Source organism: Taeniopygia guttata, chromosome 2 (assembly GCF_048771995.1).
Source record: "Taeniopygia guttata chromosome 2, bTaeGut7.mat, whole genome shotgun sequence".
In the NCBI taxonomy this organism is placed as follows: domain Eukaryota; kingdom Metazoa; phylum Chordata; class Aves; order Passeriformes; family Estrildidae; genus Taeniopygia; species Taeniopygia guttata.
The window spans coordinates 82905215-82930035 of record NC_133026.1 but is presented as its reverse complement, the minus strand read 5'-3'; the positions used below and the strand labels follow the sequence as shown (position 1 = coordinate 82930035).

The 24821-nt window shown below is 41.0% G+C and overlaps 1 protein-coding gene across 3 annotated transcripts in view; it reads left to right on the top strand.

Annotated features, from left to right (window-relative positions):
- Positions 1 to 24821, top strand: part of GRB10 (growth factor receptor bound protein 10) — a 144165-nt gene that overhangs the window by 101383 nt on the left and 17961 nt on the right. For all 3 annotated transcript variants that reach the window (XM_041714656.2, XM_030265742.4, XM_002192039.7), the window contains exon 6: positions 19374 to 19530. In XM_041714656.2, the coding sequence (XP_041570590.1) occupies positions 19374 to 19530 (157 nt within the window). The remainder of the gene's footprint in view (positions 1 to 19373; positions 19531 to 24821) is intronic.

Sequence of the window (24821 nt, the reverse complement as noted above, 5' to 3'; positions counted from 1 at the left end):
TTATTTGTTGGGTTTTTTTTGCCTTCACAGGTGGAAAAAGTAATCTTAATCCTGAGTCTTTCATCTTCTGCAGAGAGAGGTTGTCAGTTCAAAGGAAGTGCTTGTCAGCTGGGGGCCATGAGGGTACCACATTCAATTCCAGGGATAAAGATTGTCAATTTCTAACTATTTGTACAATGTAACACATTTTTAGTATTTTCTAGGATTTTAATAAGAAGGGGAAAATCAGGAGGCTACCAGCTATATTTGTGCAAATCTACCTTCAGTGTAATTTCCCTTTGCTCCCAGTGAATATTCAGTTCTGTGTTACACTGCATGCGAGTTACAAATGAGCATTTGCTTACAGCCTAATTAAGCATAGCTCAGAGCCGTACTTAACTGCAACACTTCAAGTAATACAGGGGAACTTCAAGCCAATCTGGCTAACAAGAAATTAACTTTGTGCTCTGCCCAAGGTTGTGCTAGCTGCTGTCTCTGTAAGGTTTCATTGTGTCTTGCCCTCTTTGTCGATGGAATAGTACTTGGGCAATCTTCAGAGGTCACAGAGAAACCTTTTAGGATTTCAATTACAGCAAGAAATCCTGCAAGAAGTGAGACAGAGTATGATGGAGTCTTTCAGTAAGTAGAGAGATTGTCTGTGCACACATACTGGCTTTGGGTTTCTCCAGCAGTTCATCCATTGATGTCTGAATGGCTCTGAGGTGGCATATAATCATTAAAATGAAAAAGTTGAATGTACTTCATAGGAAGCTTTCTATACGTTACTTTTATCCCTTAAATAAATAAATAGCCTAGTAGCTCTGAAGATGGTAAAATAAATTTTACAGCACTGTAAACATGCTCACATCAGTTTCTCTGATTTGCCTCTTTCCTAAGCTTTCTCCAATGTTTAGCTGTAAAAGCTGTGATGTTTAACTTGTCTATCAAAATGGTCAAGGATGATGTGCTTTCAAAGGACTTGTTTTATCCCTATGCCAGAGGCGAGGAAGTGCTAATAGCCCTACATTCAAATACTATCCATTAAGAAAGGGGAGACTCTAGTAAAATTCCAGCAAAAATAATATAAAAAACCATGTACAGTGTCAGACATGGTTCATAATGACTGTATTCTTTGAGTTTGCAGCAGTCTCCGTTTTCTGTGTAATTGAGTTCATCTCTACTACAGCTTTATCTTCTGAACATCTTAGGTGCAACTTAGTGGCAATATCTAGGTATAAGGACTGATGGATTGTGGGGGAATTGGTTGATTATCTTCATTTCTTTATTTTAAAATACACTACTGTAGGGAAGGAGAAAGTAATTATTTTTTCCTCTTAAATCATGTCACAATATCTATATAAAATTTCAAACCAGTAAAGTCTCACTGAGTTCAAGAAATACACTGGAAATACTTGAAGAGAAGGTATTTAAAGTCTGACTGGATAGTTGCTCTGATTGCTTGGCTTAGACTTGCAGCCAATGCAGAACTCTGACCCTGATATAAAAGGACTTCTTCAATGATTTTTTGTTCAAACCTAATTGTGTTGGTGCAAAACTTTTGCAAGGCCAATTCTTCCACACTGACTTAACAGATCTTTTGAATGGTTGTTGAAGAGTATTTCTTTATGCTGGGCAATTCTGCTTTTCCACTATAACCATAATGAAGTATTTTTGAAGGACATATTTGACTTTGCATAACACAAATACAAATTAAGTTTGTATGCTGTAGCTGAATTACCGGTATCTGGACATGAAAATCTATTTTGATTATTGATTGCATATTGAATTATAAAATGTGTGGATTAATGTTAAGACAAACTTGGTGGTCTTTACCTACAACTGACAAGTAGTAGGAATGGCCACTGTTCTCATATTATTTGCTTGCAGTGGCATTTTTTTTGCTGCTCGAAAGTAGCATGTAGGCTAATGAACATATCCGTTATAGTTGTTTTGCCTAACTACAAAGAGCCCTTTTTTGAATCTCAGATTGGAAGAAGTGGAGATAAAAAAACTTTTAACTTCAAAGGATGGTATTGGGATTTCTTGGTGAAGGAAATTTTTATGGTTTTGTGTCTGACTTTATATCATGAGTGGTCAAATCAGCAATAGGCTCAAACTCAGTGCATAAGTCTCATAAAACCTCTGTTAGATTTGGATTTAATCATCCTTAGGTTGTCAGATCTCTGCTGTCAGATGCAGTCATGGTAGTCCCAGCCTTTTACTCTCCTTAGAGTCTGCTCACAGACCTCTTCAGGTAGATGCTTGCTTCTTGTCAAAAACAGCAGTAAGTGCTGTTTTGGGAAAGTCTTGCATTCCATATTTTGCTTGATGGGCCTTATGGTCTGACCAAGGGACCTTGGTGCGTACTCTGTTCCTCCTCACTTCTTATTTGGGTTGCTTGTCTCCAGTTAATGTTGACACAGAGAAGTAACTTTCAAGTGGTTTCATGCAATCTTAGGGTGGTAAAGCTATAAAAGATGATAGGTTGCGCAAGTGCCTCTTTCTCTTTCTGTTGGCCACAGTGGGAACCTGAATGACTAGTGGAGACAGGATGTGCTTTGACTGGGGTGGCTAGTGACAGCTGAAATGACTGCCATCTCTGTGTAGTTCAGGAGGAATGTAAACCAGGTAGAGATCTGTGATCATGAAGATCCTTTCCTTACCCTAAGTTACTGAGCTGTTTTATTAGGACCAAATTTGGCCTTTTTTTCTGAGTGGGAAATTTTTGTTGACCATGTACCTGAATGGCCAATGTCCTCAGTTACTCCTGGAAAAAGCAGCAGAGTTTGTTTACCTGCAGAGATGCTGGCAGCTCCAGGGCTGATTCTTTTCTCTCATTTGTTAAGGGCCTGTGAAAAATGAGTTTCATGTCACAGTCTTCTTGTGCAAATTCAAGTCAGTACTCTTCCACATCAGTTTAGCAGTTTCACTTCTGTGTGCAGTGTTCAGACATTTGAGGTACCCTTTTCAATAGAGGAGTATAGATAAGATTTAGGGAGGGAATACAGACTTTCATGGACAGATGGTTTTAGCCATTGGTACTTGATACACAATAGTGATGCCAATTTTGGAGAAAAAAGACAATTTAGTAACAAATGGGAATCTGGGCAGGGAAGTATCTCTTCTTCAAGAGCCAGTAAGTCCATTGAGGGGAGAGCAATAGCAAGAGTTTCTAAGGGAGAGGAACTGGACTGCCATTTCAGAAAGTAATTTACATCTGATTTGCTTTCTGATTTTGTACAAGGGAAAGTTACTATTAGCTCTTGTTATGTGTGGAAAACCAAATGCAAGAAACTCGAGCTGGTTTGTGAAAAAGGAAAGAGGTTTAATTTCCCCAACTGATTATCCTCATTATGGACAATCAAAGTCATTAAGATCTCTTTCAGATTCTTTAGCTAACTTAAAAACCTGAATTTGTCATCTCAAGGTGCTTTCCATGTTGAACCCCAGAATGAGGCTACCTGGTAATTTATTTAATCCAGTCTTTACACATGGAAAATAATGGTGTCTGCAGAGAAGATTAAGACATTTGGCTTAATGAGGCATAGCCCATGGAAGGGAAGAATGTTATATCACACTTGAAGAGAATGTACCTTTTCACTTCTTCTTTAAACAGGGTTTTCATGGTGTAGCTGAAGGAAATTAATGCAGTAGCTATTTTGTTATGTTTTAAAATTTGCAATTCATAGGGTGCACAGATTGGCAAAGCCTTGGTTGATGTGAGCCAAGAAAATTTGAGTTAACTAAAAGAAGAACCTACAGAACTCTGGAAACAAATCCAGAGTTATTATGAGTTACATTTTAGGTCTGATTAGTGTCAGTTATGTTGAAGAGTGTATAAGCAACAGTTGAACCAAAAATAGTTTCAGTACTGAATATTTTTTTTTGTTGATACCTAGCAGGTATCAACAAAGCACTTTTCTATGCTGTGTAAAAGGCAAGATAGATGTTCCTCCAGTAAGAAGCCTTATGCTCTGCCACCACCCAAAGCCACCAATCTTCTGAAGCTTAAAAAGGCAATAGTTTTCCTTATGCGTAGAATTGTCTCTACATTAATGTATTGAAAGTGGTAAGTAGTGAAATTTGCTGAGGTCATCAGATTTGGTTTGACACAGTTAGAAAGGAAGTATTAATTAATAGTTAATATTATTGCTATTTATTAATACAACATGTTTTTAAAGGACACTTCAAAATAAATTAGTTTTCTCATGTACAACTATGTATTTAACTTATGAAATTCTACATGGCAATTGAATGGAAGTATTAGATATTGAAATTTGAAGTGTATAGAATGATATTTTAGTGTATGTTATTCGTTTACATAAATACAAGACTGCAATAAGCATAGAGGTAAGGGAAGCAAATCTAGTATTCAGATTCATATCAAACCCAAGCTGCTGTCTGGGGAAAGAAGGGAAGGGAAAAACACTGTTTATGTTGAAATATATTTGGTTCAAGTTTTGTCTAGAAGGGACTATTAAAATTTTATGTTGCCCAAGACCTAAGATCCTGAGATGTTTACATGTCCTCCCTTGTATGTTGATCTAAATTGCACTTTTCCCTTTTGAGGCTAGCTTTCTTAATCTTATGTCACTGGGTCTGTGAGCTAAGTGCACAGCATTTAAAAAATGTTTTATTTTGAAAGGGAATGGAATGATGCACTCATGGAAATAGAAATTTCAGAATAAGAAAGAAAGATGTCCAAAGCTTGATCTACCTTCTTCCAGTCAGTCTGGGGGGGGAGGGGGGGGGGTGGGAAATGAGCTTGGAAAAAGGGATTTTCCTTTAATAAACCTGACACCAGTGCCTTTATATTCTCTTCCATTTTCTCTATGGTTCAGTTCAAGAAGGTTTCAATGACCCAGATTTTTTCTCAGCATAATCCTAAAGAAGATCCATGATATAAATACAGAACCATCAAAATCCTTTGAGAAAAAAATTATCATTTGTGCCAGGACAGCGATAAAGTTACTGGTATCTTTGCATGGTGGATTTGTTTAACCCCTTGACAATAATTTAGGGAGGGGAAAAAGGAGCAGAAGGAAGCATGCTTGTAGGTAATGACATTTATGTGTTATCTATAGCACATAAAAAATACAGAGTCAGCTCCCTTGTCATTTTGGAGTCTTGGAAATGGTTGGTTTCTCTATGATCATCTACAGTAGAAAGGCCACTGTTAAAAGATTTCCCACTTAATATCATGCAGAATTGATTTCTAAGGGTGTCTCTTATCTTAAAAGATTCACCCAATGTTTTCTCTTTTCCTCTTGGGATTTTTTTCATACCCTTTTGCTTGCACTAAACAAAGAAACCAGGCATGTGAGCTATTTGAATATAATTGTCTTTTTAATACAGGTAATTATTTTAAATGTTTAATGATATCCTCATGAAAATTGTTGCTTAAACTTTTCAATTAGAGAGAAGGCTCTTTGATTGCATTTGTGTAAAATATTTAATTGGGTGCGCAGCACAGAATGAATATGTTTGGAAATTATCCAGATTACCTGCTTGTAGGGGGATGCCTATAGGGAGGAGAAAGCTTTGCTTCCAATTAACTTCAAAGATAAAGTAGTTTAATTGGAAGCTGACTGTGCCTTGACAGCTTCAGAGCAGCAGTGACTTCCATGTAAAATAATCTGAAGCAGATGCTGAATGAAGAAGTAGCATTTTCTTTCATGCAGCCTTTGGCATCAGATCTCTGGCATTATGTTATCTAGTTCTATATGAGGAAGCATTTTTTTATTGTGACATTGATTTCAGTACAGTACTTCATATTTATACCTCCACTGTTAAGTTCATCAGCCTTTGGCAAACCGACCATAATGCTAACTTTAAGGGAACTTAAAACCACTTTGGCTTGGCTTGGGAAAACACCGATGAAGAATCCTACAAAAAGACCCATTTAGGGTTCCTGGTCTACAATCAAACTAGATCTTTTTTATGCTTTTAGTTAATGTCATGGTTGTGTAACTTTTCACTATCTGTATAAGAGCTTGGAGGCTAGGGAAGTGGGCTGCAAGAAATCGTATGAAGTTTAACAAGGGCAAATGTAAAGTCCTGCACCTTTGGAGGAAAAACCCCAGGCACCAGTACATGCTGGGAGTCACCCAGCTGGAAAACAGCTTGGCAGAAAATGACCTGAGGGTCCTGGTGAATATTGGTCCAAGTTGAATGGAAACCAGCAGTATGCCCTTGCTGCCAAGAAGGCTGATGATATCCTGGGCTGCCACAGGCAAAGCATCTCCAGTAGGTAAGGGAGGTTTATTCAGCCCTAATGAGGCCACATAGGGAGTACTGGGTCCAGCTCTGGGTTCCACAGCACGAGAGAGATGTGGGCATACCAGAGGACATCCAGCAAAGGCCAGAGAGATGATATGAAGACCGGAGCATCTGTGCTGTGAGGAAAGGCAGAGAGAGCTGGGACTGTCAGCCTGGAAAAGAGAAAGCTCAGGAGCATCTTATGAATGTGCATAATTACCTTGAAGGAGGGTGCAAAAATTACAGACCCAGGCTCTTTTCAGTGGTCCTCAGGGTTAAAAACAGAGGTGACAGGCACAAATGGAAGCTCAGGATGTTCCCTCTGAATGTGAGGCAGCGCTTTTAACTGTGAGTGTGACTGACTGCTCTTAGTCACAGCTGAGAGAAGTTGTGAATCTCCGTCCTTGGAGATATTCCAAGGCACCTGGACACTGTCCCGGAGAGCAAGGTGATCCTGCTTGAGTTACAGGATGGAGATCAGATAACCTCCAGAGATTCCTTCTATCCCTCAAACCTATGTGAGCCTGTGATTGTTCCTAAACTTTTATAATGAAAAAAAAAGATACCTCAACCCAAAAAATGGTCAAAGGTGTGTCGATTTTCAAACATATCATCTCTGTCTCATGTCTTTAATAATAAAGTTTGGAGTTATGAGGGTAAAGCTCCGTTAATTAATTTATAACTACTGAGTTTCTATAGGTAATATTTTGCTTGCCTGGCATGCGCCAGAATTACCAATGTAATCCGCTTGAATATCTTGTAAAAATTCTATTAAAATTTACTTTAGTGGAGGGATTTCTATGTTGAATGTTTGGATCTTATTTGATTATGAATAGTAGTGAAATTGAACAATGGCAATCAAAGCACACATAAATATGTGTTCTATGTCATATATCAGTAAAAACAGAGGAGCCAGTCATCTGATTTATAAATGATGAGAACCTGGACCAGAGCACTTAGAAGATAATCTGTTCTCTTGGGAAATCCAAGAGAGGCACAAAGAAATAACGTCACTCAAATGCTTATTCAACTACTCACAAAGGATAGAATGAAAGATTACCAGTTGGCAAAAAAGATGATGGAAAACATTTAAGGTCTGTGAAAAGAGGTTTATATGATTCAGTGCAGCTTTGCACTGAAATCTGTTTGATAAGCAGCAGTGGAATACTGATAATGATGTTCCTGCAAAGGAGAAAGACACGTGTAATATGATGGGAAGGACTGAGTGGGGAGGGTGTATTGATGTCAAGGTAAGAGAGGAGCTGCTCTGGAGTAGGTGTTGGTACAAAGCAGCAGTCACATCTCTGCACTGTGACCTGCAGCAGGAGATGCAGAGAGCTGACATGTTAATCTTCAGGAACAGGCTGAAGAGAGGAAGGATGGAGCAGTTTGTGATACTTCAAATCAGGCTGCTGGGAACTGGGGAGAACATAAGAGAGGAGAGGTTATTACTGTTCATCTGCTATGTGGCCACAGGTCCTTTAAAGCAACTTGTGTGTGTGCCTACTGAATGTCTTACTTATTGTCGCTTTAGCAAAGTAACCTTCTTTTTAAAAGTTGGCATAAATGCTGCAGACTTCAACCCATATAATACAATCTATAATGAGCTAACTACTTCACTTTTGAGCTGCTGCTGCTCCAGGAATTAATGCCTGGAAACCTCAGTACATGTAGATGACAGGGGAGAGGTGGAGGATGTTGTTTTGAGTAGGATTGTATAGAGGACCTCAGCTTTTGGAAGAAACTGGTTGATTCCTTTCAGTTCATAATAGGCTGAATACCAAGCTGTTTTTATAATGTCATGGATTGCTTTTTCTGCATCTTTTTAATTAGTGACATTTTATTTAGTCCAAATTAAATATGCCAGATGTAGCTGATTTAGTGGCTAACAATGATGAGTGAGGGGAGGGAGAGCTAACATATAGCCGTCTGTTCTCAGGGAAGGGGTTTTTTTTTCTTTTAATTTTTTTTTTTTATTTCTAGTTCCATGGGAGAAGTTGGAGTGGTAACCATGGCAGCAAGGAATTTGTCCCTGTAAGCTAAGCAAAGGGTTGGGTTGTGTGGGGTTTTTTTGTGTTTGTTTTTTCGTTTGTGGTGCCCCTACTTGGAGGAAGGGATGTGCAAAATGGTCTCAAGCAAGCCCTGGAGAGGCAACTTGGAAACAGATAAGTTAGAGATGCTTGCTGTGGACTTAAACTTGAGAGTTGATCTTCCAGTAGTGTGCATGGATGGATGGGTGCTGCAGTGAAGTGAGAGATACGAAAAGTTTTTTGGTACTTTGGATCTCTACATTAAGTATTTTGGGTGGGGTAATTAAACACTGTATGCTAATAAATCTCTTGTATTGTTTTTGGATTTATGCCAATATTTTTCTCACTCTTTTCTACTGAAAATGAATAATTCTTAGCAGGTTGCAAGAAAGAGAGATTTGCATGGACCTGGCTGCATTCAAGAGAGAACATCCAGCTTAATTGTGGTGCCATAACCCTAGTTCTTACATCAGCCCTAGAAACTTCTGCTATATCACACCATTATTTTCTTCTGGTACTTAAATTTACAAAAAATTAAACAACAGAGCAGTTTCACAGAACAGTTTTCTTCCTATTAAAGAAATCAATGAAAATGACAATTGCACATTCCTTGGGGAGAGGATAACATAAGCTCTCTTCTTCCATTGATATAACTTTTCCTGGGTAAAGATCTGCAGGGGGTTAATTCTGGCCACACAATTGATGCTTACACAGTTGCGCAGAAATCCCCTCCCTGCCCAATGAGAGCAGCTCTGTTAAAAGCATTTATTATGTGCATGTGACAAACTGACCCATAAAACATCCTGAACGTTGCAGGCAGCAACAATTAGCTGATACTCGCTGCTTGGAATCGCTGGCTTCCAGAGCCGGTAGCTTGGGAGACGGGAAGTTAAGCAATATTGCTGAATACTGTATGGTGTGGAGGCAGCTGATGGCCAGGCATTAGGGATGCTCTGCCATGCTGCTGGAGTTAAGCCTGTCACCCTCTCCTTATAAAGCACCCTGCTGCTACTGTCAGAGCAGTAGGAACTCAGCCTGCTTGGAAAAACCGATTGTGTGTTGTGCCCGATACTGTTGGAGTGCAGGAAATTTGTATTTCCAAGTGTGCTTGAGCTTTTGGGATTTTCAGTGCATGGAAGCCATTGTTCTGTAAATTTCATAGGGTGTTTATTCTTTAAATGGTCATAATTCCTTGAGTGCCCGTAGGTTACGGCCAGTTTTCACAAGGAGTCTTTCTTCGTGTTTTTCCTTTCTTTTTTCCAGTAGCTTCCGTTATCTTTTTCACTGTCCTAAGTTGTTCTCATGTTCGTATTTTTAAACTTAGGTTGGTTGTAGTCCTTGTATTTTGTCTCCATGTGACATACCGTACTTGATTCTTCTTATCAAGCTTTGCATATTGAATCCATAGAAGTTTTTCTTTAAAAGTTTTTCTTTTGCTTTCTAGCTCCCCCTCTCCCTCCTGGCATCTTTGGTGGAACTTCCTGTTCTGGGATGTCATTGTTTCATCAGGATGTGTGTGTCCATGTGTGTGTGTGAAGAATAAAAGAACTCTTGTAAAGATAGATTTTTTTTTTTTTTTTTTGTAATCTAGTGCATCACTGCATCTGTTTCTGAAAACTTTTCATGTTGCTGAAATCAATGCTAGCACATCTAGGAGCTGGGACTTCAGCTAAGAACTTGTTTTCATTAATTTTTTAAATTCATTTTAGCCCTCAGGGATGCAGAGGAAACCTTAGGAACTGTGCTCTTGCAAGCACTGGGGAACAGATTCACAAGTCCTTAAATCCTTGGCTTTTTCACTCCTTGTGATTACTTTTTTGGGAGGATGGAGGAAGACACAGGAGTGGGAAGAGGGTCTATCTTTGTCTTACCCTGTATTGCACTCTTAAGTTTAATTTCTGTTCAGCCCTACATCTTAACGCTAGCTTAGATTCCTCTGCTACCAGACTAGGTAAATTGGATTGCATTTGTTCAAGACAAATTTCATAACTACTCATTCTTAAAATAACTTGTTTGTTTTGTAGTGTCTGGACATTCCAAATAAACTGGAAATTATTTGGCATTGTCCCCTATTGTTGGGCTGCTGTTTTTGTTCTATTTCTGTTACTACATCAACCACAGTCAAAATCCCAAGGTCCCATTTTATCACATAAGAGACAGCCACACCCCAAAGGTTTTCCCATGCATTAAAAATGCTTGCATTTTCCAATACCAATCCTCAGTCTCTAAAGACATCTTTGAAAGCAGTCTCTGGTCCCTTTCCTAGTAATATGTGGCTGGACCTGTAAATGTAAATAGCATGCTGGAGCCAGGTCTAGGTGTGTGTGCAGCCCTTAAAGGTGTTCCTACTGTCTGCTCTGCAACCTTTGTGCTCCTCTCTCCTGAGAAAAACATGCAGGGGAAGGGGGAGTTTGTGGTCTAACCACACAGAAGTTCTGCTTGGATAATTGTAAATCAAAGTGAGAAGCCAACTGCACATCGCTGAGCCTTGTGCTGGAATGGGTTTTTGGCTCATAGGTAGGCCTGGGCCCTAGATGACAAGGGCCTCAGCTGCTGTTGTCACAGTGTTCTACTGGGAAAGAAGGAACCATCCAGGTCTTGGGGACCTGTACCATTTTCCTAAATCCAATGGGAAGCTGTTCTCTGGAGCCTTGTTGCACCCTCTGCCAAGTTTCAAATTAATGTGGTTCTTGTGGTTGGAAGCCTGTGCAGCAAGGAAGATGTGGTAATAATTCCTTTTCTACAGAGCAATTTATAATGGCAAACCAATTTAAAATACTCAGTAACTAGCTTGGTTACTTAAGGATTTAATCAAGAAATTATTATGGTTTTTCTTTATATTGCCCTTTCTAAGGTTGTTAGTGATTTAAATTGTGTTTGCAAGAAGTTTTGTACTAAACCTTGCTCTTGGAGCAAATTCAGACAATAAATAATGCATTCTGTAAACACAGCTGAGGAGAATTGCAAGCTATCTAGGGATAAATTGCACAATAAAATATATGAAAGATAAAGGTTAATGCCAGCAAAATAATTTAATGCCTTTCATTACATAATCAAATGAGTGTAACAGTGTCTGTAACTGTCTTTTTTTAATGTATGTAAAGGAGCTTGAAACCAGAAAGGAATTTTGCATAAAAAGCAATTGCTGTTAGGAGGAGCTGTGTGGAGAGAAGGGAGCACATTTACAGACTTACAGTCAAAACTAACAGAAAATGCTGGAACAGTCTGGACCCCCAGATCCAAGACTGAGTGAGCTGGCTGTTGCTTCACTCCCTTCCTGCTAGTGTGGACTGTCAAAGCCTATACAAACTGCTTCCCAAGCTTTCTCTCTTCCAGCATTCTGCAAATACCCTGAAGCTTCAGCAAAATTCATAAAAGGCCTATTGTTACTCTTAGAAGGATTGAAAAAGTATTCTCCTTTCTTTTACCTAAAAATGAGAGGCAAATGAGGAATTGAGTGGGAAGATGTGAAAATGTCAAACAGGTCAAATTATCTATCTGAACATCTGAACATTAAACCAAAGTGGGAAAGAGTTGAAACAGCTTTTGGGAATACTGTCACAAAATTGATGTGTTGTCTGTATGTAGGTATGTATCACTTAAAACTGCATTCTGCTACTTATTTTTAAAATATGGAAATTACAGGGTAGCAGCTTACAGTTTCCAAACCTTCAGCCTCTAAGTATGTGCACACACATTGAAATAAATCTTTTGTTCATGCAGGCAGTGGTTATGTCTTGAAAATGTGCTCTACACAGTTGTATGTAAATAGCTGAGATTTTTGAAGATGCTTCAGTGCAGTTGCTGTACAATGCTAAACCTATACAGAGAGCAATACTTTTAAATTTAAGAAATGCTTTAAGTTTTGAGAAGATAGAAGCAGATAATTCAGTGCTTGCATAACAAATAATAATTTTCACATGCAGTTTTGAATTGGAGGAGGAAAAGCTTTGGCTTGTTATTACAATACTTCTATTTTAAACTTCAGTTGTACCCCAAATGTGCTCATTGTATATGTTCCTTTAAACATGATTTGTATACATGCAATGTAACACACTTTGCTTATTTCTTTAAGCTCAAATGTCAACAATTGCAGTGTGTAATTGTGCCAATTTTGACTGGGGTAGAGTCAATTTTCTTCATAGCAGCTGGTATGGGGCCATGTTTCTGATTTGTGATGAAAGCAGTGTTGATAATTCCAGAGATGTTTCAGTCACTGCTCAGCAGTGCTTACAGAGCCAAGGTCTTTTCTGGTCCTCACCCCATCCCTCCAGCAAGGAGGGGAGAGGAATACAAGAAGTTCAAGGGGGCACAGTTGGGACAGCTGACTCCAACTAACCCAGGGGAAATCCTGCACCATTCAGTATCATGCTTGGCCTATGAAAATGGGGGAAGAAGAAGGATTGGGGGCAAGGAGGGGAATGTTTGAAGTGATGGTTTTTATCTTTCCAAACCACCATTACTCATGATGGGCTTTCCTGGTGATAGCTGAACACCTGCCTGCCCATGGAAAGTGGGGAATGAATTTCATGTTTTGCCTTGCTCAAGTGCATGACTTTTGCTTCCTGATTAAACTGTTTTTGTCTCAGCCTGCCACCAGCCCATCAGTTTTCTAACTTTATTCCCTCCAGTTCTCTCCCCCATCCCACTGGGGGCAGTAAGTGAGCAGCTGGCTGGGGTTAAACCGTGATGTAAATAGTGTGCAGAGAGATGTTTGCTTGCTTAATCACCACAGTGGCCTGAATTCAGCCAATGTAGCTTACGGCATCCATCATAAGTCCAGAATCAGGAGCCTTTGTGATGTGCTTTAGATGTTAAGTTGCTCCATCTCTCTTCCTTACTTTCACAAGGAATGTAACTCTCCAAAATTACTGGGTGCATGTGTGACTGGATGTTCATACATGATGGCTTCAGAAAAGCTAACCCTCCAAATACCAATGCTGACTTGCACCTAGCCCTAATCCTGCCCTGCCCATCTCAGTGATTCCCAAAACCTCTCTTGCTGGTACAACCCTCATGGAGTTTATGACTTCAGTATTGGTTTTGATGAGCACTGAACATAAGATGATATTATGATTCCCCTTCAGGTCAGGTTATTCCTCTGACCCTTGGAAATGGGTTTAAAATTCAGTAGCCCAGTGTTACAGTGCGCTCAGGCCATATTTTCCCCCCTTTGCCTGGGACCCCTGTGACTCTGATCAGATAAGCCTGGTCTCCTCCTTCCAGCTCCAACAGGGTTGGTGGAGAGCCAGAGAAGTCCTCTCTGTCCAGAACCTAGATAAACCCCTGACCCTTCCTGTTCGCCCTCTTTTCCCCCACTCTTCCCCTCGGACCGTGCAATAAAAAGAGCTGGACAACTACATTGAGGTAAGAGCTTTTTTTGGAAATCTTTGCCCATCTCCTGATGTTCCTCCCCTCAAGGTCTTGGATCTCTGGGCTAGCCTGATAATTTAGGGGCCAAGAGGGGAGAAACGTCAGCCCAGTGAAGGGGGACAGAATGATCATTTTGAAACACAGCCAACTAAATCAGGGGTTTGTGGGATTTTGTTTTGAGGTTATTGTTCGGAATATGAAAGTCATAGACTAAGATCTTGATCGTACAACAGTTGTTCCCATTTGTTGTTCATAGGCTTTTAAATGTGTACCTAAATATAGTGTATGCCAGAGGAGAGAGTTAATGTTGCTATGAGAACCTTAACCTCAGCATTTCCAAGGGTTTTATGTGTATATGTGGGGGGGGGGGGGGAAAGCTATGATCAAATACTTTACAGTTTTTTTTTTCTTTTATAAGAAAATACTATCTGATGCCTTGTCTATAAGTGATTTTATCCACGATGTATTGCTGTTACCACTGCTCTTTGTCTGAAGGGCTATTTTCCTGCAGGAGCAGTGCAACAGAGAAGGAAAAAAGAGCCATAGGGTTGACCTATATATTTATTTCATTGCAGCAGTTGAATTTTCCATGTCTTATAAAGCTGCCTTAATGCCGCTGGGCAAGCAAAGGGGGACTGGCTGGTGCTGCAGCATGTAGATGTGGTTGACTGAGTTGCTTGCCTGTCATGTGTGCACAGAGTATGCTTGGAGGCCTTTCTTTTTCAAAGGTTTGTAACTTTAGGAAGCAAAACCTTCCTTTATTTGTTGCTTTTTTCAACCAGGCAAATAGCAGTTCAAGAGTAGCCTGCAGGCTGAGCTCGAGCCTTCAGCAGCTTTGAGTTGACCGATCCTAATTGAAAGCTTCCTCATTCCTCCAGTGACTCTGACTCTGCTCTTGTGAGCTGATAAGCTTTGATTATAAAAAGCTTTTAGAAAAAAGATCTCATCAAAACAGGGTTCCAGTGAAAACAGCATGTACTGCCTGGTACATAGATGCCTTCTACAGTGAATAGCTGCCTCTGGTTGCACAAGATACATGCATACATTTCAGTTCCATTTTCCTTCTATTTACCTCACCGATTGTATGATAATCATGTCTGACCAGTCTTGATGAGTGAAAATGGGGGGGATGGAAGTCAAAACTTGCTGGACTGATTTTCTGTTTGTGCAGCTCTTAGTAATGATTTTCCAGTGTACTTTAATAGTTTTCTGTGAAGTCTCTGATCTACATCTCTTATAGAGGGAAACTCTAAAAGAACTAGTATACTGACACCTTTGATCTAATAGATTTCAGTCAGAGGGCCTTCTGATAACTGGTGCTTCCTTCTTATGTTTGGAGTCATAACCCAGGATAACGTGGGTTGGTCTGCACTGTTATAAATTACACTGTTTAATTTCAGGTTGTAGAATGTAAATGTAAATCTGTTTCCCACTGAAGATTTTTAGCATAACATCATGTAAAAGAGTGAATTTCTGTGGTCATTGTGTATAGTCATAGGTTTTGTTTTGAAGAAAAAGGAAAGAAATAGCATAAGAAGTGGAGAAGAAATTATGTGACCATCACATAACTGTTTGGGTTTTCTGGTTTTTGTTGTTGTTTTGGTTTTTTCCCTTCACATTCCTAAAATATTTGCATTACTTGATACACACAAAATACTGAGGGAGGTTGAGGAACTGAGGCTGGAAGATGAAACAGCCATGAAGATACTCAAGATATGCGACCCATTATATGAAACCTCTGAAGTGATGAATATTAATGTTCTTTTAAATTTTTAATTTTTAAAGTCTTTTTGTCTTTAGAAAAAAGAAAAGAAAAGCTTGGGGGAAGACTTCTTCCCAGAACAATGGTGCAGTCTGTTATCTGCTCCCTTGCGCTGTAAAGCACTGAATGTTCAGCCAATATAGTGCTCTGGTTGGCTTAGCATTCTTAACCTTAATTTTGAATAGAAGGTGCCTTGTGCTGCTGACGTAATTAGGGCCTTTTGTAAATCACTGTTGCAGGCAGTCTGCTGTTGCATTTCACTGCATTTCTCAGAGGGATGCAGTGCAAGAGTGTCAGACTAACTTTTTGAACCTCTCATCAGGCTAAGTGTTTGCATTATTAGGGTATTTTATTTGAGTGAATCTTGCTTTGTTTTCCTTTGTAGATAATAAGCCCTAAATGAATTTTGGAAATGAAACAGTGTTTCTGCTGGATGAAGTTTGAATAGGGAACCCTTAAAGTGGGAGGTGCTCCCTTAGGAAAATAGAAAGAGAGAAAAAGGAAAAGTGAGAGAGTTGGATTTGACCAACTGATTTTAAATTCAGCCCTCTCTGTGATGCAGGAATACTGTTATCTGTGTCTTTTGTCACAGAAGCTGTTAAGCTGTTGGAGGTGACGCTTTGTCAAGCTGGTTTAGTATTTGTGGTTATACTTCATAACTCTGCAGCATTGTGTGGGGGCGCAAAATCCCCTTACCTTCCATGTAAGCCTCTTAGGGACTGTTGCACTCTTGCCTCTGCAGAGGCACAGTGTTTCATCTCACTTCTGCCTCTTTCCTGTCCCCTGGGGCAGGTTCGGCTCAGGCCATTACATCCCCTCCTGATGCAGTGTTTTATATCTGTGATGTCAGTGGTGATACATGGCCTTGCACTGTCCTTGATGGCATACACAGCACTATTAATAGTCAGTGAAGTTAACTTGCTCATCACTGCGTACACGCTGCCCACCCATTGCACTCCAGTCCCTGGGCCTTAAGGGCCCCGTTAACACCCCAAGGACTCACTGGTCCCATTAATGAACATATCCATGTTTGTAACCTAACACCCATAGCGGCTGTGGTGTGGGGATAGTGGGTGCTGCCTCCAGAGCCTGGCTCTCTGGAGGAGGGAATATGGCATTACAGTAGTAGTACACCAAACTGCAGTGTTGGGTATCCAGTAGTTTGAAATGCTGGGGTGCTTCAGGGGGAGCTGGCATCAGCATCAGCTCAGACTCTGGGCAAGGAGGGGGAGGGTGGGACACATACCCCTGACCCCTTTACTTCATACTGAGAGAGCAGAGCATGAATGAGCATAAAAGACAGCTGCAGCTTTCTTCCAGTGGCCACATGGCAATAAGGCTTTCAATGCTTGGGAGCAGAGAAAAGTGTGGTGGTTGTCTTACAGCTCTCGCTTTTCCACCTGCACGGGTGGAGAGGCACCCTCAAGTAAAACAGCTTTGCCTTTCTTCTGGGACTTGGCACTGACAGTGATCAGGTGCTGTCTGTATCACTGCCTTGTTCCCAGCAGGAAAGGAAAAGAGGCGGGGTTTGTCCTCCAGGTGTTGCGAAAGTGGCGATTGCTGTAGCATATTCCTGATTCGGGCTCCCCTGTGAAAACTGAGGCAGGGAGCAGAGGGATGTGCTTCTCGTGACTAATGAATGAATGAATGATGTCACCAGGTTGGTTTCCGAGGCAGGAAATCCATCCAAAATAGTTTAGTTTCAATACAGAAAGTGCAGTTACGTGCACTTTCAGAGTAATCTGAAAGTAGAAAGGAATTCTTTCACCGCCAACTTTTCGGTCCAATCTATGGCTATACTACAAAAAGTAGAAGAAAAAAAACAAGCGGGTGTTAGTCCCTGCCATTCCCCACTAAAACAAACAAAATAGCTACTTTCTGTCTTGTTGCATACTGGCTTTTCGGTGTGTTTGCCCACCCTGGGAGTGAGAGAACACGAGAGCTGCGCTCCCCACTCGCACACTCCGGTGCGATGCCTGCGGGGTGTCTCGGGCATCGATCCATTTGTGTTCCCCCGTCCCACGGGCGTGCTGCCGAGTGGCGGAGCGGGCCGGGACCGCTGCGGGTGTGATGCGGAGCTCTGCTGCGACACGGCGCTAGCGACACAATAGAGACTTGCCCGCAGGACAGAAAATGGGGGCACCCCCACGCCCAGCAAATTCCTGCGTGTATGAGGATGCCTCTGGCTTGGCTGAGCATTGGCAGGAGTGCAGCCGTAACACTGCACAGCACGCATGCCTTCCCCAGAGCAACCGGGATTCCCGCTCCTCTCCTTTCCGGAGCCCACTTCTGAAAGAGCTGGCTCATCCCTGCTGTCAGATGAAGCCGTTTCCTGAACGCGCGGGTTTGAGTCACTTAGGCTGGATGAGGCTTTAACTCCTCCCTCACTGGGCTCGAATTTGTGTGTAGCCGGGGCACCGGGAGCGGGGGGTGGGGGCGGGGCCGGCCGTTCTCGCTCTGCCCCGGCGCGGTGGCACCGCCGGGGCCCGGAGCGGAGTCGGGCCGGGCGGGGAGCGCGGAGCGGGGAGCGGCGGCGGAGAAGTTCAAGTGCCCAAGTTGCAGGCGATGACATCAGCGCGGGCAGGTCGGGCTGCGGGCGGGACCGGCGCCGGGGAAGCAGAACACGCGTGCCGGGCTCCCCACGCCCCGCCCCGCCGCCGCCGCCCCAGGCGTCTCAAGCGCCCCGAGGTCGTCATAAAAAAAAAACACATTTCCTTTGTAATTCCTTTTTTTTCTTTGTTGGGGGGGGGGGGGGAGGTGGGGGAGGCGGGAATAATTTGGAAGTCTGATAGTGTGTGGGAAATGATTACATCAGTCGGAGGGAGGGCTAGGATTGGTCTGCACAGTGTGGTTTGATTCACTACCGCAAAGATTGCGTGTAACCCTTTGAGTGGAGCTCTGGCAGAGTTGTTTCCCTCCCCAGAAACAGTCCCCATAGCAGGGGCTACGTGACAGGTAGGGTACGGCCGCCCCTAACGCCGCCGGCACCCCAGGCGCCCAGCCGCAGGCTGCAGAGGGTCGGCGGAGGCAGAGAACTAACTCTCAAGAGGCAATCCCCATTTAAAATGCCATCTTGTTCTTCCGACTGCTGCCTTTTACGTGCCGTTGAGGTAAGATTTTCCATATCGAATTACCCTCTAGGTTTTTGTTAGACTCTCCTTCTCTCGCTAGGATGCGGAGCTTTTTAAACACGGAGTTGATTTAAATATGGGACCTGCACATTTGCCCGGAGAAATAATTTTGCAGGAAGTGTCTCTTGCTTGAGCAGAACAATGCAAAGAGGAAAGCATCTGTATAATTCAGGAGGTGGGGGAGAAGGTTCTTGACTTGTTCTCTCATCCCCATTGATATTTAGGATGTACAGCGTATGCATATTTGGTTTCAAACTACTTTCAAGCTAGGATCAAAAGAGAAGTAAGGGCAGGGAGAGAAATGTGTGGACTGTGCTAGGTAATTGATTTGCCGGCAAACCTCAAGTGGGACTTCCTAACATGAAACAAGCAAAAGTTAGCAGCGAACAAGAGAGCCATTTTTAATCTTTGGGGTCCTGGCCTGCTCCTCTGTGAATGTTCAGAGGCCTCCGATGGGATCGCAATGAAAATTGTGTGTGTTTGACTGGATGTGATTTCTCTCGCCCACTGTTGCCAAAGTACTCTCTCGACATTGTTTCACGTTTGCTTACCTTACACAGCTTTATACAGAACCTGCTCTCTCACTTTTCCTGTGTACGTGGTCATATTAACTCTGCTGAATCTTTGTTTAGTGCAGGGAGGTGTTGGGGAGGGGGGAGGGGAAATAGGTCTAGGGGGCATCCAGAGAAAGTGTTATAAAGTGAATCATCCATTTCATTTGTCCTGGCTGCCAAGGTGCTTGGAACCCTCACACCAAGAGGATGATGCTTTTCTACAGTAGCTGTGTGGTTTGCCTATGTTCAGAGCTGTTGATCTGTAAGTGTACCCTTTATGTTGCAGGATGTAAAAGTCTTTAGTGAAGATGGAACAAGCAAAGTGGTCGAGATTCTAGCAGACATGACAGCCAGGGACCTCTGTCAGCTGCTCGTTTACAAAAGTCATTGTGTGGATGATAACAGCTGGACTCTAGTGGAGCATCACCCTCACCTAGGATTAGGTAGGGAATGGTCAAAGGGGTGGCATGGTTACCTGGGAACATAAAACATGTGTAATTCATATAAATGTGCTTCCAGATGGAACGTTTTCTTTTCTACTGCTTTTATTTGTACAATTAGCTGAAGTCACATACGTGCTTTCTGTGTATTACAATTTGATGTGGTAAGCATTTGAGCCATTTAAAGTCCTTCCTTTATTTCCCATCCTCTGTTTTTTTTTTTTTTGTTATTAAAAAAAAAAAGAAGAATTGTCTAATCTTCACGCTAGCGCTCTGTTGCTACTTTGCTGTGTCTGAAGCTATTGCAAATAAACAGCTTAGGCAAATTAAGCTTGATCCTTAGAGTACGGTCCTATGAAACAGCTCAGCTCATCACCAGCTGGGAGACCTGGGTGAACAGACTCAGCCTTACATACCTACAGTAATGCTTATGAAAGCTAGACGTGCTGAGGTGGGGGAGGGGGTTAGCGAAACTTGACTTCAGGCAGGGAAAAAATGGTGGTACCACCTGCAAATCCATGGGCAATTTCTGGACCAGTGGTGGTATCTGCTCTCCAGGCAGCAGCTCCTCCACCTGATTGAAATTAAGGTGTCATGGTTACAGTTTCAAGAAGACAGCAAGAGGAAGAACCGTGGGGAATTAAATAACACCGTGAATTGGTTTAATTACAGTACCTGAAAGGATCTCATGTTATTCAGTCTTGCTTTTCCTGTTATTTTGTGGCACTGATTAGTTACAGGGTTCTGCTGTGCAGCTTGCAACAGTGTATCGCTCAGATAATGCTATCTATAATTCTCCATGGCATACAATAACGCTTTAAAAAGTGTAGCATTTGGAGTATTAGTAGATATACTTCATGAGGAATGTTTTTTCTAGAAAACAGAGGAAGGCAAATCATAAGCTGCAATCGCCAGCACTGGAATTGTGAATGCTATCTGTAGCTAACAGAGGGGATTTTATGTCTAAAAATGTAATTCAGAACCCTTACGAATGAAAAAAGGAAATGATTTGCTGGAAATGTGATGCCCTAAACCAATACCGTTAAACACTAATAAATTCAGTGCTCTGCAGACTAACACTTAAAAAAACCTAAAGACGTAGGATATCCTGATTAGTTAATGGTTTTATTATCTCTCCTAATGTATAAATAGATGAAAAAATTAACATGAAACACTCACTGGTCTGTGTCTGTGATATGCTTTCAATTCTGAGGACATAGGATGAGGTGAAGAGTTAAGGTATAAATTACAGAATCTTTATCTCCGTAGCTTAATACACCACATGCACTTCTAAAAACCTTTACAAATTTTTAGTTTTATCAATGCTCATTAAACTACCAGGCTCTTTTTTTCTATATTCTCTTTCCCATCATTGCTGATTACCAAGGTATTGTGTAAACAGAAGCCTTCTCCTTTGTAACCAACATCCTTCTCCTGCCAGATTCATTCAATGATGCCACAATTCAGTGTTTGTGACATCACAATAGCTTCCATGGTGACTAATTGTGCTGTCAAACTCTGGTGTGTGACATCTCTGAATGAATCGGGCAGGAGGCTGATTAGGAAATCAAAAGCTTCTGTTTACACACAAATAACTTGGTAATTAACAATGATGGGAAAAGAGCAAGATACTTATCGGGCTGCATTTATATACATGGGGACCTGCCTGCCTTGGACCTCTGTCTCACACTGAAGCACAAAGCGGGCCCCAGAGAAGCAGGGTGTGCAGGTTGGGGCTTCAGCAGCCACCAAACTTGGTTCCACTGGAACGACCCCAGGATTGTTCCCTGTAGGCCACACAGTAGATCAGTGTGAGAAGTAATGCAACCTTTGGGAGTGTAAAGCCAACATACAAAAAATATTTAAAGAATTTTAAAAAATGTAATTATAGAGATTTCACATATTTGAAAGGATGAGGACAGAAAAGGGAATAAATTCATTAATTTAACAGGAGACAACATCATCCAGTTAATTGAATTTGGGGTCTTAAGTATACATATTCAATAAAGTTTAAATACCAACTTTCATGTTTCCACCAGTTTTGGTTGAAATTTGAATTTTTAATTATTTCTAGCTCCTCTGTAGCTTACATGATTTCCTGTTTTCAGAGACTGTCAGATCAAGGTAGTAATCTGTCTGTAGCCTGGTTGAAGTTATCATCAGGCATCTGATGGTCCATATTTGTTCCTCTAGATATAAGATTGCTAGTATAAGTATGAAACAATGGTGAATAAATACATAGCATGAAGAGAATATGGTTAAAGAGCAGTCAGAATTGTGTGTTTCTAGAAGATATTATTTCTTGTACAATACATCCTTGCTGACTTAACGCTCTAGGTAGTAGTCTTGAAGCCCACCCTCATTTAGTGAACTATGTTTTTTTTCCTCCTCGTATTTTGCCTAATAGTACTTTCCAAAAGAGCTTGGTTTGCAGAACCAATTCATTGTTTTACCATTGGACAGACTGAGGGCAAGATCAAATTTTTGAAGCCAGCTGCATATTTATCATTGCGTTGGTCTTTGACATCCCACTTTGTAAGGAACCTCCACCTCACTGTTCACTTCACACACATAGCCAAGTATACTCCAAATAAAAGATGTGCTTACACATAACTTTAAACAGCTATTTGACTTCACAAAACATTTGTGTTCTCACTGGAGGCAGTGGTGTGACAATTTGCCATAAGACTTTCTTGATTTGACATTTGAAAGTGGTTCTTGCTGCACCATACCACTAATATCTAAAGCACATTGTAGTCAATATTTAAGCAGTCTATGAAAGTTGAATTGGTCCCATTATTTCATTTGCTACTATAAGTATACCTAACGTGTTTATAAAATGTGGTATTCCCCCTATGTTCTATTCCATACTTAACTATCATCAATTTAGGACAGAGATCTATGTATTGGACATAAACAAAAATAATAATGGTGAAGACATTCACATGATTGTATGTGCCTGGACACTGAAAGAATCCCTCCCTACGTACACACTTCATTTTTTCGAGTTCCATAATTAACTGTACACCTTACTAAATAAAATTGAAGCAGGAGAGAATGTAGTAGGGCTCTGAAATATATGAGGGTTAGAAGAAACATTCCTGCAGTTTTGTACCTAGATTTATTTGTTAACATGCATTGATTTCCTTTGATATGAGTGAATTAAAAGTGGAATAGTTAAACATAGCACCTGCTTAAATGCAAAATCAGGATGGGCTCTTTGATACAGGGGTCCACCTGTCATTTGTGGTGATTCTCTGATTGGGAATTTTGGGCTATGCCTGTGAGTTGTTTATGATGGAATCCAGCTCCTTTTCCCACCTCGTATCACTGTTACAGTTCAGTAGAAGTTCTGATAATAATGAAGATTAACTTGGGTGGGGTGGGGGAAAAGTCTGTTCCAGGAAGTGTGTAGAGGAGACTGAGAGCCTATCAGATAAACTGAAAGGACACATTTCTGGTCACTTCAACAGCCATGCCACTTGAAGACAGACTGACATATTGAACTGAACAGGCTGACATCTGTGCTTCTAGTTTTTGTAGCAGGAAGCTCAAAAAAGGGCTGAGGCTGAGTTGCTCGTGTGTCAAGTTCATCCCATTTGTACCAACTGAATGCAAATTACTTCCCAAGTGTACAACTTCTATGAAGTGATAGCAAACTGACCAGGACTAGCTTCCTTTTTTTACATGCACATGCTATGAAATGCTGCACCTTTTCTCCAAGATGGCTTTGGCCATCAAAATGAAAATATTAAATCAGCTGGAGTATCACCAGCTGATACTCGGGTCCTGAATCTCAGGTCGTGATGTAGTAACAGAATCACATCTAGGGCAGTTGTCTAGAGCATCTAAGAAACAGGCACTAAGTATATTTACACAAACTAAACACTGAAATACAAAACAAATTTACAAATATTCATCTATATTTAATTTCCTCAGAACAGAGTAAAGAGTTTGTCCCTTACAAGCAATTTTTAATGTGTTAGGAAAGCGAAGACCACAACTTTGGGTGGTGGCAGAACTAGACTGTAACAGGACATGGGATCTTTCAGGGTTCATACTGCAGTGAAGCTTCATACCAATGTAATTAAATGTTTTTTGGAGGAAGCATAATTTTAAAAATAGGCCTTTCACCCTCATAGGCCCACAGTCTTCATCACAATGTGGAGGAGATTTGACTTCACTAGTTGCTTAAAAACCATTATAGTAGCATCAGATCAGCAATATCTGAAACTTTATCTGCAAAATCCCTAGAAAGATGTAGGTTTAGGTGATGAATGCTGAGGTGGTGTCAAATGTCATTTATTAACAGCAACCCTGTAGCAGTATTGTTGTGCACATTAGTCAAAGAACTACCGCTTCCAAGTGATGTTACACCTGATGCACTAAGAAACAGCTCTTTGTTTGAGAGCAATCCCACTATGGAGGTTTTTCAATGTTAACCCTGTTGAAAACGCAATCTAGAGCAAAGCTGGACATCACAAATGCACAGTAAATGCTGAAGTCATCAATGAGCTGGTGATGACTGATAGCCTAAGTGCAGGAGAAAAAGATTATGGGATCATTCAGTCATAAATTAAATCTTCAATCAAAGAACACCACATAATCTGTGAGTTCAGTAATTCAAGTGATATTCCAGAGCTTGCTCTCTTTGAGATGCCAATGACTGCTTGCTTTCTATCCTGAAAACACCCCAAGAGAACTTGGGTGGCACTCTGGCATTTCTTACTGCAGGAATACAAGGATTGCAGGAACACAAAGTGGGGAAGGGACTTTCCAAAATTCCTTGGTCAGCAAGTCATAGGCATTTTGCTTAATTTTTTGCAAAAGTTACATTTTGTTTGACCTAATTTTTTAATTTTGTATTACATAAGGCATGAAAGCACTGACTAGTTAAAACTTTTGAAAAATACCTAAATAGTTTCTGAGAAAGTTTTTGTCAAGATAATGAGTTCATTAAGTAGTGCACCCTTAGCCAGTTGCCTTCTTTCTAGTTACTGCTTTCAGTGAATTGGGTTTGTTAAGCTATCTGTCCATGCTTTGATGTGCCATTCTTTTGACCAGAGAAGTGGTGGTTATGGGCAGTTACCTTGTAACCAAATCTAGAGCAGAAAATTGCCCTGTCATGTGTACAAAACATTTGTCTCTGTCAGTATTCCTGTAAAGTAGATCCTGTGACCGCTTTCATAATAAACACCATTGTCTAGCATCTACAATAAAGGCCTGAAGTTCACCTTGAAATGGACTGGTTTTATAGAGTGTGATCAAATACAACAACACTGTATTTCTGTGAT